Source organism: Erinaceus europaeus, chromosome 3 (genome assembly GCF_950295315.1).
Source record: "Erinaceus europaeus chromosome 3, mEriEur2.1, whole genome shotgun sequence".
Taxonomy (NCBI): domain Eukaryota; kingdom Metazoa; phylum Chordata; class Mammalia; order Eulipotyphla; family Erinaceidae; genus Erinaceus; species Erinaceus europaeus.
In genome coordinates, this window is record NC_080164.1 from 46,203,247 (window position 1) to 46,217,785 (window position 14,539).

Below are 14,539 nucleotides of genomic sequence, written 5' to 3' on the forward strand. Positions count from 1 at the left end.
TGCTTACAGATTTAACACTTTATCTGCTGTGTCACCTCCTGAACCACTGTTGTCCTTTCTTTGCAGTGTATTTTTTTAAAGTGGTGAGGTCACAGATAAAGATGAAATCACAACTTTCTGGCATAACTAATGTGATATAAGTTGCTGTAACTCTTCATAAAAGTAAAAAAAAGTAATTGCAGTTTCTGTTAAGATTGATTATTCTGGGGAGTCGGGCGGTAGCGCAGCGGTTTAAGCGCATGCAGCACAAGGGCCGGCGTAGGGATCCCGGTTCAAGCCTCCGGATCCTCACCGGCAGGGGAGTCGCTTCTCAGGTGGTGAAGCAGGTCTGCAGATGTCTATCTTTCTCTCACCCTCACTGTCTTCCTCTCCTCTCTCCATTTCTCTCTGTCCTATCTAACGGCGACAACAGCACTAATAACAACAATAACTACAAAACAGTAAAAAAGGTCAACAAAAGGGAAATAAATAAATAATAATTAAAAAAAATGATTATTCTGGGCTGGGAAGATAGAATCATGGTTATGTTCAATGCCACAGGTTCAATCCCCAGTACCACCATAAACTAGAGAGAAGCAGTGCTCTGGTAAATAATAATAATTAATTATAATTAATTAATTAATTAAAAAGAGAGACCAGGCAGAAGCACACTGGGTGAAGTGCACACATTGCTATGTGCAGGTGCCTGTGTTCAAGCCCCCTGTCCCCACCTGCAGGGTGGTGAAGCAGTGCTGCAGGTGTCTCTCCTCTTTCTCTCCCCCTTTCCCTCTCTTTAAAAATTTTTTTTCTGTTCCTTTTTTCTTTTTTTTTTATTATTTATTTAATATTGGATAGAGACAAAGAGAAATTGAAAGGAGAGGAGGAGACAGGGAAAGAGACAGAGAGACACCTGCAGCCCTACTTTACCACTCATGAAGCTTTCCCTTTGCAGGTGGGGACCAGGGGTTTGAACCTGGGTCTTTGAGCATTGTAATGTGTGTGCTTAACCAGGTGCGCCACCACCTGGCCCCTAATTTTAATTTTTAAAAATTATTTATTTATTTTCCCTTTTGTTGCCCTTGTTTTTTTTTATTGTTGTAGTAGTTGTTGTTATTGATATCATTGTTGTTGGATAGGGCAGAGAGAAATGGAAAGAGGAGGGAAAACAGAGGGGGAGAGAAAGATAGACTCCTGCAGACCTGCTTCACCGCCTTTGAAGCGACTCCCCTGCAAGCTCGACCTGGGATCCTTAAGCCAGTCCTTGCACTTTGCACCATGTGCGCTTAAACCCCTGTGCTACCGCCTGACTCCCTTTTTTTTTTTTTAATAATTTTTTTATATTTATTTTATTTTATTTATTCCCTTTTGTTGCCCTTGTTGTTTTATTGTTGTAGTTATTATTGTTGTTGTCATTATTGGATAGGACAGAGAGAAATGGAGAGAGGGAGGGGAAGACAGAGAGGAGGAGAGAAAGATAGACACCTGCAGACCTGCTTCACCGCCTGTGAAGCGACTACTCTGCAGGTGGGGAGCCAGGGTTTGAACCGGGATCCTTATGCCGGTCCTTGTGCTTTGCGCCACCTGCGCTTAGCCCGCTGCACTACAGCCCGACTCCCTGACTCCCTATTTTTTTTTTTAAATATTTATTTTATTTATTCCCTTTTATTGCCCTTGTTGTAGTTATTATTGTTGTCATCATTGTTGGATAGGACAGAGAGAAATGGTGAGAGGAGGGGAAGACAGAGAGGGGGAGAGAAAGAAAGACACCTGCAGACCTGCTTCACCGCCTGTGAAGAGACTCCCCTGCAGGTGGGGAGCCGGGGGCTCGAACCGGGATCCTTATGCCGGTCCTTGTGCTTTGTGCCACCTGCACTTAGCCCACTGTGCTACTGCCCAACTCCCGACTCCCTATTTTTAATTTTTATTTATAAAGAGGCAACAGTGACAAAAACCATAGGATAAGAGGGGTACAACTCCACACAATCCCCACCACCAGAACTCTGTATTCCATCCTATCCCCTGATAGCTTTCCTATCCCTTATCCTTTTATTATTATTATTATCTTTATTTATTGATTGGATAGAGAGTCAGAAATCAAGAGGGAAGGGAGGGAGAGAGAGGGTGAGAGACAGAGACACACCTGTAGCACTTGTGAAGCTTTCCCCCTGCAGGTGGGGACTGGGGGCTCGAACCCAGGTCCTTGCACATTGTAACATGTGCGCTTAACCAGGTGTGTTACCACCCAGCTCCCTCCTTATCCTTCTGGGATCATGGACCCAGGGTCATTATGGGGTGCAGAAGGTGGAAGGTCTGGCTTCTTTAATTGTTTCCCTGCTGAACATGGGCATTGACAGGTCAATCCACACTCCCAGCCTGCCTTTCTCTTTCCCTAGTGGAGCAGGGCTCTGGGGAAGCGGGGCTCTAGGACACATTGGTGGGGTTGTCTGCCCAGGGAAGTCCAATTGGCATCATGGTAGCATCTGGAACTTGGTGGCTGAAAAAAAAGTTAACATATAAAGCCAAACAAATTGTTGACTAATCATGAACCTAAAGACTGGATTAGTGCAGATGAAGATTTGGGGGGGGTCTCCGTTTTGTAGATAGTAGGCCTATTTTAGTTATATTCCAAAGGGCCCTTGACTATACTAGTTTTTTTTTTTTTCTGAGCCTGACATCTGATATGTAGGTGGACCCAAGTTATTGTCTGGGGAGATGATGTCATGGCTAAATAAAGGGCTAGAAAGTTGGATCAGGGGAGAGAGTAGCTCCCAAATAAGGGAAAAGTGTATAAATATTGTTGAATGTAAGTCTTATCCATTTGATCTGATCTGGGACCCATATTCAGCTTAGGAGCCTAAGTGACCTCTGCATCCCTGTAGATCTGAGCTCACATTCTGTGGTCATGTGTAAGAACATTCCAAGCTGCCCCAATTTCAGGAACCATCTTCCACAGGTGGTAGATAGAGTATGTTATCCAGCCTCTTTTTGGAGGATGGAACATGCTCTACTGCTGTTGATCCACATTGAGGGCAAGGTCCTGTGGGGCCCACAAAGGGGTCTATTGTGTTGTTCCTGATGGAGATGACTGGTAACAATGGAGAGAGGATCTATTCGAGGTCTAGGCCCATCATGTCTGTTTGGGCTTTTTTTTTTTTTTTAATGTTTTCATTTTATTTTATATTATTTGATACAGAGAGAAATTGAGAAGGGAAAGGGAGAGACAGAGAAACAGAGCCCTGCTTCACCACTTACAAAGTTTCCCTGTAGGTGGGGACCAGGGGCTTGTATCTGGGTCCTTGAGCATTGTAATGTGGGTGCTTAACCAGGTGCACCACAGCCTGGCCCCAAGATTTTTTTTTTGTTAATATATATTTTAAATTTATTTTTCCTTTTGTTGCCCTTGTTGTTTTTTTTATTGTTGTTGTGGTTATTGTTGTTATTGATGTTGTCGTTGTTAGATAGGACAGAGAGAAATGGAGAGTGGAGGGGAAGACAGAGAGGGGGAGAGAAAGAAAGACACTTGCAGATCTGCTTCACCGCCTGTGAAGCGACTCCCTTACAGGTGGAGAGCTGGGGGCTCGAACTGGGATCCTTATGCTGGTCCTTGTGCTTCGCACCACATGTGCTTAAACGCTGCGCTGCCGCCCAACTCCCTTTTTATTTATTTATTTACTTATTTATTTTATCCAGAGCAGTGTTCTGGTTTATAGTGGTATGGGGAATTGAACCTGGGGCTTTGGAGCCTCATGCATGAGAGCCTCTTTATATAACCATCATGTTATTTATCCCGCCCTTCTCTCTCCCTCTCTGTTTCTCCATTCCCTATCACTTTCTGTTTCTATACAAACAAAAGTAAAAAAATTCTACCCAGGGCTGGGAGATAAGTCATTTGGTACAGCATATACTGTAGCATGTGTGAGAACCATGCAGAGGGGAAGCTTCCAGGTTTTTAACTGTGCTGTCGCTTCATTCCTCCACCCCATTCACAACCCACACAAACTTGTTCTGCCTTCACTTTGTGGGGTGAGGGGGACGGACAGTTAATCTTCCAGGAGCAGTGGAATCATGCAGGCATGAAGACCTAGCAGCCAATAAATCCTGCCCAGCCAGTGAGTGAGGTCACTCAGTCTGCTATGTGTGAGTCCTTGGGTTTGATCCCTGGCACCACATTAGCACAGCAAAGACAAGTCTGAGCTCCATAGATAATTAATGGAGCCGTGCTTTGTATTAATTTTCACTTTCATAAAAATGGAATATAGGGACCGGGCAGTGGTGTACCTGGTTAAGCACACATAGTACTAAACGCAAGGACCCACACAAGGATCCGGGTTGAAGCCTCCGCTCCCCACCTGCAGGGGGAATCTTCACAAGTGGTCACTAGTAGTGAAGCAGATTTACAGGTGTTTACCTTTCTCTCTCCCTCTCCCCCTCCCCCTCTCTCAGTTTCTCCCTGTGTTATCCAATAAAATGGAAAAAATGGCCACCAGGAGCAGTGGATTTGTATTGCAGGCATGAGCCCCAGTGATAACCCTGGGGGTAAATAATAATAATAATATAGAGGCTTGGGAGATAGCATAACTGTTACACACACAAAAAAAATATGCTTGAGGCTCCAAGGTATTAGGTTCAGTCCCCAGCTCCACCAGAAGTCAGAGTTGAGCAGTGCTCTGGTCTAAAATAAATAAATAATATTCAAAAATCGGACCAAGATATGTCTCAGTAGGAAAGCATATCTGTGAGACCCTGAGCTTATTCTCTTAACACAGAATTTAAGAAAGCAAACAAACAAAAAAGTTAAACAAAAAAATAGAGAGAGAATAAGAGAGAGAGACCTGTAGCCCTGCTTCACCACTTGTGAAGCTTTCCCTCTGCATATGGGGACTGGGGACTTGAACCCAAGTCCTTGCACATGGTAATGTGTACACACTCAACAATACCCATAAGGGGTGTTGATGGAAGTGAGTTGGGGTTCAGAATTTTTGGTGCTAAGAAACTGGAGAGGGGCCAAGTGGTGGCGCAGTTGGTAGAGTACACATGTTACAGTGATACAGAACCAGGTCCAAGCTCCTGGTCCCCATCTGCAGGGGGGATACTTCACAGGTGATGAGGCAGCGTTTGAGGTATCTCTCTTTTCTCTCATTCATTATTTAATAAATCAGATATTAAGAAATTAGAGAAGGTTGGAGAAACAATGTGAAATAAGTCTGGTTTTGAGAAGTAGTTTTTTTAATTATTATTTTTATTTTATTGTATAGAGACAGAAATCAAGAGGGAAGGGGGAATAGGAAGAGACAGAGAGATACCTGCAGCACTGCTTCATCTCTTGTGACGCTTTCTCTTCTGTAGGTGAGGGACCAGGGATTTGAACCTGGCTCTTTCTGTATTATAGCATGTGTGATCAACCAGGTGCACTATTGCCTGGCCCCTGAGAAGTAATTCTAGTAGCAATATGAGACAGGGAATCTTGTAAAAGGTTTACTTAATTGTTCTTTCTTAGGAAAACTTAAAAGTTTCTTTTGACTTAGCATCTCCACTTGTAAGTAATCTGTGACTCCCCCACTCGCCCCCCCCCCCCGGCCCCCTCACTCCCTCTCTTTTAACTAGAGCACCACTTAGCTCTGGCTTAGGGTGGTGCAGGACTTTAGAGCCTCAATCATGAAGATCTTATTTATAACCACTATGATATCTCCTTTTAATCTAAATAATCTCTTTAAAGGATATAATGCTTATAATGAGAAAAGTTTTTTTGTGTGTATGAGATGCTCTTTTGTGTGTATGTGTGTGTTTTATATTTTATTTATTTTTTAAAGGAAATTTTTTCTTAATATTTTTTCCCTTTGTGGCCCTTGTTGTTCTATTGTTGTAGTTATTATTGTTGTTGTTATTGATGTTGTCATTGTTGGATAGGACAGTGAAATGGAGAGAGGAGGGGAAGACAGAGAGGAGGAGAGAAAGATAGACACCTGCAGACCTGCTTCACTGCCTGTAAAGCGACTCCCCTGCAGGTGTGGGGAGCTGGGGACTCGAACTGAGATCCTTACTCCCAGTCCTTGTGTTTCACACCATGTACACTTAACCCACTGTGCTACCGCCCGGCTTCCTATATTTTATTTATTTATTTTCCCTTTTGTTGCTCTTATTGTTTTCATTGTTGTAGTTATTGTTATTATGATTGATGATGATGTTGTTGGACAGAGAGAAATGGAGAGAGGAGAGGAAAACAGAGGAGGAGAGAAAGATACCTGAAGACCTGCTATACCGCCTGGTGAAGCGACTCTCCTGAAAGTGGGGAGCCGGGGGCTCGAACTGGGATCCTTACGCCGGTCTTTGTGCTTTGTGCCATGTGCGCTTAACCCTCTGCACTACTGCCTGACTCCCCAGAGATGCTTTTTTATGGCTATTGATGATAATGAAAAATTATCAGTAGAAACAACTAGACTCCAACTACTGGTGTTACTTAAGTAAACCATGGTAGATCCACTTCATAGTCTTATCAAGCAGCCATTAAAAGGAATTAGAGGGGGCCAGATGTTAGCTAGCAAGTTAAGTGCACATGGCATGAAGCACTAAGACTGGCCTAGGGATCCTGGTTCGAGCCCCTGGTCCCCACCTGCAGGGGGGCCACTTCATGGGTGGTAAAGCAGGTCTGTAGGTGTCTATCTTTCACTCACACCTCTGCCTTTCCCTCCTCTCTCGATTTCTCTCTGTCCTGTCCAACAATTACAACAATAACAACAACAAGTGCAACAAAAATGGGGGTGGGAGGATGGAAATAGCCTCCAGGAGCCGTGGATTTGTAGTGTAGGCACCAAGCCCAGCGATAACCCTGGAGGCAAAAAAAAAAAAAAAGGAATTACAGGGGAGTTGGCCGGTAGCTCAGCGGGTTAAGCATACATGGCGCAAAACACAAGGACCAGCATAAGGATCCCGGTTCCAGCCCTTGGGTCCCCAGCTGCAGGGGTGTTGCTTCACAGGCGGTGAAGCAGGTCTGTAGGTATCTATGTTTGTCTTCCTCTCCTCTCTCCATTTCTCTCTGTCCTATCCAACAACAATAACTACAAAAAAAAAAAAAGGGCAACAAAAGGGAAAATAAATAAAATTAAAAAAAAAAAAAAAGGAATTACAGTGGTCTGGATGGTAGCACAGTAGATAAAGCACTGGACTCTCTAGCATGAGGTCCCGAGTTTAATCCCTGGCAGGACATATATCAGAGTGATGTCTGGTTCTTACTCTCTCTCCTCCTATCTTTCTCATTAATAAATAAATAAAATCTATTTTTATTTATTTATTTATTTATTTTTCCCTCCAGGGTTATTGCTGGGCTCGGTGCCTGCACCATGAATCCACTGCTCCTGGAGGCCATTTTTCCTCCTTTTTGTTGCCCTTGTTGTTGTAACCTCGTTGTGGTTATTATTATTGCCATTGTTGATGTTGTTCATTGTTGGATAGGATAGAGAAAAATGGAGAGAGGAGGGGAAGACAGAGAGGGGGAGAGAAAGACAGACACCTGCAGACCTGCTTCACTGCCTGCAAAGCGACTCCCCTGCAGGTGGGGAGCCGGGGGCTCTAACCGGGATCCTTCTGCCGGTCCCTGCGCTTTGCGCCACATGCGCTTAACCCACTGCGCCACCGCCCGACCCCCTAAAATCTATTTTTAAAAAGGGAATTACAGAGAATTTTCTAAGGGTGGCATCAGTGACACAGTCCAGGTGGTCTCAGAGCTGGGGTGGGGGATCTTGTGCCCAGAAGTGATAAATTGCATGCAAGTCCTGCACTCTACCACTGAACCACTCACTTGATTAAAAGTGAGGAGTTGTGTGTGTGTGTGTGTGTGTGTTTCCAGTTAGGTAAATATTTAGATAATTCAGATAGATAAAGTACAGAGTGCATTGTTAAACTTGAATTTTAGATAACAGTGAAACACTTTAATATAAGAATCTCCTGTGCCATATTTGAAATGTACTAAAAATCATGCATTTATTTGCAATTTAATTAAAAAAAATTTTTTTTTTGCTAAGTCTGACAACTGGAGTCTAATCATAGCTATTTGACACCACAGAGTCAACAAAACAAACTATTCACAGAAAAGGACTTACCAGAAAAGTAATAGTGCTTGTAAGATGTGGAAGCAATGGATACATTTCTTTTCTTCCTCTTACTTCAGATTTTCCCCACACCCAATTTTCTGTAGAGAATATAAGAAACTTGAAGTATTATGTGTAAAGACTTTTAACTTTAGCCTTTATGCTTAACACTAGCCTTCTAGACAGTCAGGTTGACTTAGAAATTAGTAGGCTTTTATATGTTTTAGACTTCAGGAATGAATGTTAATCAATTGATATTTTGTAGACATTATTAAATTCAATGATTTGTGGTTTAGGTGCAGAGACGAAGAGTTCACTGTTGCCTCAAGATGCATTGAGCAGTAGTAATCTAAGGAAAAGTGGCCAGAAAAAGCCTGTGGTTGCTTCTTCATTAAAAAGGCAGGGTAAGTTTTCCTTTCCCAGACTAGGCTAAAGAGGTGGAAGAGCATCCCAAGAAAGTGCAGCTGAGTAGTTATCTCAACTCAGAGTGTGAGACTTGCATGCCTGAGGCTCCAGGTTCAATCTCTGTAGACGCATGTGTCAGAGTGGTTCTCTGGCCACCCTCCCTCCCCATTTGAAATAAATAAATCCTCGAAAGAACAACAATAAGGGGGCTAGGTGGTAGTGCAGCGGGTTAAGCACACATGGTGTGAAGCAAAAGGACCGGCGTAAAGATCCGGCTCGAGCCCTCGATCGGGTCCCTACCTGTAGGGGGGTCACATCACAAGTGGTGAAGCAGGTCTTCAGTATCCACTGCGCCAACTCCCAGGCTCTGAGAGTGCTGCTCAGCTCTGGTTTATGAAGATGCTGGGGATTGAACCGGGGACCCCAGTAGCCTTAGGCATGAAAGTCTTGCATAACCACTCTGCTATCTCCACTTTTTTTTTTTTATATATAATTGTCACCATGGTTCTCGCTTGGTCTCAGTGCTGGCACTACAAATCCACTTCTCCCAGTGGTCATTCCCCACCCCCTCTTTTAAAAAAATTTTTTTAATAGTTATTTATTCCTTTTTGTTGTCCTTGTTTTATTGTTGTAGCTATTATTGTTGTTGTTGATTATGTCGTTGTTGTTGATAGTACAGAGAAATGGAGAGAGGAGGGGAAGACAGAGAGAGGGAGAGAAAGATAGACACCTGCAGACCTGCTTCACCGCCTGTGAAGGGGTCTTGAATCGGGATCCTTGAGCTTTGTGCAACCTGCGCTCAGCCCGCTGTGCTACCACCCGACTCCCGCTTTTTAAATTTCTTTTTCTTTCTATATTATTTCATAGAACAGAAAGTGAGAGGAGAAGGAGAGGGGTCCTTATGCCTGTCCTTGTGCTTAGCGCAATGTGCACTTAACTCCCTGCTCCACCACCCGGCTTTCTTTTTTTTTGTATGATTTAATAGTGATTGACAAGATTGTGGGAGTCAGGCAGTAATGCAGTGGGTTAAGCGCAGGTGGTGCAAAGCGCAAGGACTGGTGTAAGGATCCCGGTTTGAGCCCCCAGATCCCCACCTGCAGGGGAGTCACTTCACAGGCGCTGAAGCATTTCAGCAGTGTCTGTCTTTCTCTACTCCTCTCTGTCTTCCCCTCCTCTCTCCATTTTTTTCTGTCCTATCCAACAACAGCGACATCAATAACAATAGCAATAATAACTACAACAATAAAACAACAATGACAACAAAAGGAAATAAGTAAATATTTTTTTAAAAGACAAGATTGTAGGATAAGAGGGGTACAATCCATTCCCACCACCAGAGTTTTGTATCCTATCCCCTCCATTGGAAGCTTTCCTATTCTTTATCCCTTTATGAATATGGACCCAGAATCATTATAGAGTTCAGAAGGTGGAATGTCTGGCTTCTGTGATTGCTTCTCCACTGGACATGGCCATTTTGCAGGCTGATCCATACCCCCAGCCTGTTTCTATCCTTCTCTAGTGGGGTAAGGCTCTGGACTGGCCCAAGGTTTGTCTTTTAAATAACAAGTGCAACAAAAATTAAGGCCATGTCTTATATTTAATCTCTCTCTTTAATTTTATTTCTTTATTATTGGATAGAAACAGAAATTGAGAGGGGAGGGGGGAGAGAGAGAGACCTGCAGCCCTGCTTCACCACTACTGAAGCTTCCCCCCTGCAGGTGGGGACCAGGGGCTTAAACCAGGGTCCTTGCACACTGTACTGTGTACACTTAACCAGATACTCCACCACCTGGGCCCTCTCTCTTTAATATTTATTTATTTACCACTGGATAGAGACAGAGTTTGAGAAGGGAGGGGGGAGATAAAGAGGGAAAGACACAGACAGACACCTGCAGCCCTACGTCACCACTTGTGAAGCTTTCCCCTTGCTGGTGGGGATCAAGGGCTTGAACCTGGGTCCTTGTGCACTGTAATATATGCATTTAACCAGGTGTGCCACTGCCTAGCTCACTTATTTTTTTAATGTTTATTTTATTTATTCCCTTTGTTACCCTTTTTTTTTTTTATTGTTGTAGTTATTGTTGTTGTTGTCATTGGATAGGACAGAGAGAAATGGAGAGAGGAGGGGAAACAGAGAGGGGGGAGAGAAAGATAGACACCTGCAGACCTGCTTCACCACCTATGAAGCGACTCCCCTGCAGGTGGGGAGCCAGGGACTCAAACCAGGATCCTTATGCTGGTCCTTGTGTTTTGCGCCATGTGCGCTCAACCGGCTGCACTACCGCCCAACTCCCCCTTTTTAATTTGTTTTCATTTCTATATTATTTGATAGAACAGAAAATGAGAGGAGAGGGGGAGGATTGAGAGGGAGAAAGAAAGATGCATCTACAGACCTGCTTTATTGCTTATGAAGCATTTCCCCTGCAGGTGGGAAGCAGGGCTTGGACTTGGGGGGTCCTTGCATATGGTATTGTGTGCATTCAACTGGGTGTATCACCACTTTGCCCTCTTTAATGTATTTTTTAAAAAGGTTTTTTATATTTATTTATTTTCCCTTTTGTTTCCCTTGTTTTTTATTATTGTTATAGTTATTATTGTTGTTATTGATGTCGTGGTTGTTAGATAGGACGGAGAGAAATGAAGAGAGGAGGGCAGACAGAGAGGGGGAGAGAAAGATAGACACCTACAGACCTGCTTCACCGCCTGTGAAGCGACTCCCTTGCAGGTGGGGAGCCCAGGGATTGAACCGGGATCTTCCCGACGGTCCTTGCATTTCACGCCACATATGCTTAACCAGCTGCACTACTGTCAGACTTCCCTTTAGTGTTTGTTTTATTTATTTATTTTTTATTTATTTTCCCTTTTGTTGCCCTTGATGTTCTTTATTGTTGTTGTAGTTATCGTTGTTGTTGTCGTTGTTAGATATGACAGAGAGAAATGGAGAGAGGAGGGGAAGGCAGAGGGGGGAGAGAAAGACAGACACCTGCAGACCTGCTTCACCGTCTGTGAAGAGACTACTCTACAGGTGGGTAGCCGGGGACTGGAACCGGGATCCTTATGCCGGTCCTTGTGCTTAGCGCCACGTGCACTTAACCCGCTGCATTACCACCCGACTCCCCCTTTAGTGTATTTTTATAGTTATTCAGTTATAAATATTTATTGAAAAAGACAGATATAGTCTGTTCTCCAAAGTTAGTGAAATTTGAACAATTAAACCTAAAAATAAAAAACGGCAGGACTAATGTTCTGAAATTTATGGGTCAGAATAACTTAATGTGATTTTTTTTTTTAAACTATAGCCCTAATTGGACCTGGGACCTTGGAACTTCAGGCATGAAAGTTATTTATTTATTTTTTTTACTAAACAATTTTTTATTACCTTTTTAATTTATTGGCTAGAGACAGCCAGAAATCAAGTGGGAAGGGCAGATAGACACCTGCAACACTGCTTCACCACTCACAAAGCTTTCCCCCTGCAGGTGAGGACGAAAGGCTCAAACCTGGGTCCTTGCTCTTTATAACATGTACACTCAGCCAGGTGACCTCCACCCAGCCCCATGAAAATCTTTTACTTAAGCACTATGCTATTTCCCTGGTCAGACAAATATTTCTAAATATTTCTACTCAAAACAAACTTGTAGGGATGGGCATAGATAGCATAATGGTTATGCAAACATACTGTCATGCCTGAGGCACCAAAGTCCCAGGTTCAATCCCCCGTACCACCATAAGCCAGAGTTAAGCAGTGCTCTGGTAAAAAAAAAAATACTTGTACATTTGGACATAAACTTTTTTTTTTCATATTATTTATTCCCTTTCGTTGCCCTTGTTGTTTTATTGTTGTAGTTATTATTGTCGACGTTATTGGATAGGACAGAGAGAAATTGATAGAGGAGGGGAAGACGGAGCAGTGAAAGATAGACACCTGCAGACCTGCTTCACCGCTTGTGAAGTGACTTCCCTGCAGGTGGGGAGCTGGGGGCTCAAACAGGGATCCTTACTCCAGGTCCTTTCACTTTGCGCCACCTGCACGTAACCCACTGCGCTACCACCCGACTCCCACATTTAAAATTTTTATTTATTTATAAATATTTATTTTATTTATTTATTCCCTTTTGTTGCCCTTGTTTTTTTTTTTATTGTTGTAGTTATTATTGTTGTTGTCGTTGCTGGATAGGACAGAGAGAAACGGAGAGAGGAGGGGAAGACAGAGAGGGGGAGAGAAAGATAGACACCTGCAGACCTGCTTCACCGCCTGTGAAGCGACTCCCCTGCAGGTGGGGAGCCGGGGTTCGAACCGGGATCCTTATGCCGGTCCTTGTGCTTTGCGCCACCTGCGCTTAACCCGCTGCGCTACAGCCCGACTCCCTATTTATTTATTTTTTACCAGAACACTGTTCAGTTCTGGTTTATGGTGGTGCAGGGGATTGAACCTGGGATGTTGGAGCCTCAGGTATGAGAGTCTCTTTGCATAACCATTATGCTGTCTACCCCTGCCCCACATCTTTTTTTTTAAACTTTATTTTATTATTTATTTTTATTATTGAATAGAGACAGAGAAAAACTGAGTGAAGAAAGTACAGAGATAGGGAAAGAGAGAGAGACACATGCAATCCTGCTTCATCATTCATGAAGCTTTCCCTCTGCAGGTGGGACCAGGGGCTTGGGACCAGGGGCTTCAGCTCATACTCTTATGCACTGTGGTGTGTGCTCTTAACCACCTGGCCCATCAACATTCTTCTTCTTTAAATATTTATTTTTTCCCTTTTGTTGCCCTTGTTGTTTTATTGTTGTAGTTATTAATGTTATTGTTGTTGGATAGGGCAGAGAGAAATGGAGAGAGGAGGGGAAGACAGAGAGGAGGAGAGAAAGATAGACACCTGCAGACCTGCTTCACCGCCTGTGAAGCGACTCCCCTGCTGGTGGGGAGCCGGGGGCTCGAACCAGGATCTTTACACTGGTTCTTGTGCTTTGTGTCACCTGCACTTAACCCACTGTGCTACCGCCCGACTCCCCATCAACATTTTTTTAAAGGTTTTATTTATTTATTTTTAATGATTTTATTTATTTATTAATGAGAAAGATAGGAGGAGAGAGAAAGAACAAGACATCACTCAGGCACATCTGCTGCTGGGGAATCGAACTCAGGACCTCATGCTCAAGAGTCCAAAGCCTTATCGCTGTGCCACCTTCCGGACCACTTATTTATTTATTAATGAGAAAGAAGAGGAGAGAGAGAAAGAACCAGACATCACTCTGGTACATGTGCTGCTGGGGATTGAACTCAGGACCTCATGCTTGAGAGTCCAATGCCTTATTCACTGTACTACCTTCCAGACCACCATCAACATCTTTTTAAAACTCATATGATATAGCTTAATGATTATAAAAAACTAGATGTCTTGGCTAGGGAGGTAACTCACTGATTTGGAAGAGCACAGGCCTTGTCTGCATGAAACACATTTGATCCCCAGCATTGCATATACTGAAGTGGTACCATGGTAACTATCTCATAAATATATAAATCTAAAAAAATTTAGATATCATCATTTTTTTGTGGTACAGGAAAATAAAATGAGGACCATGTGTATCAATGATGCCTTCCCTGCCCAAATTTTTGGTAAAGATTTATTTTTATTATTTATTTATTTTTATTTAATTAGTTATTTTTGCCACCAAGGTTATTGCTGAGTATTGGTACCACAGGATGACTCTACTGCTTCTGGGTGCAATATTTTGCTCTTCCTCCTCCTCTTCTTCTTCTTCTTCTTCTTCTTCCTCTTCCTCTTCCTCTTCCTCTTCCTCTTCCTCCTTCTCTCTTCCTCCCCTCCCCTCCCCCTCCTCCTTCTCCTTGTTCTTCTTTTCCTCTACTGATGAACACAGAAGTAGTGAGAGAAATAGGGGGCCAGGCTGCCAGGCTAGTGTCACAGGCAGGAGACCAGGAACTCGTGGTGATGTGGTAATACAATTATTTATTGATGTGGGAGCCCCAGAGTCGGGTGTGAGCACAGCAGGTAAAGTCACGTGGTGCCAAACCACAATGGCCGCCTCCAGGTCAGCACACCATCCCT

The 14,539-nt window shown here is 43.5% G+C and overlaps 1 protein-coding gene across 4 annotated transcripts in view; it reads left to right on the forward strand.

The window, feature by feature from the left end:
* The window catches only part of C3H2orf42 (chromosome 3 C2orf42 homolog), a 41,475-nt gene that overhangs the window by 7,225 nt on the left and 19,711 nt on the right, over positions 1–14,539 (forward strand). For 3 of the 4 annotated variants that reach the window (XM_060187153.1, XM_060187155.1, XM_060187157.1), the window contains exon 4: positions 8,360–8,467. The exons of the other annotated variant lie outside the window; for it this stretch is intronic. In XM_060187153.1, the coding sequence (XP_060043136.1) occupies positions 8,360–8,467 (108 nt within the window). The remainder of the gene's footprint in view (positions 1–8,359; positions 8,468–14,539) is intronic. 4 annotated transcript variants of the gene reach the window in all.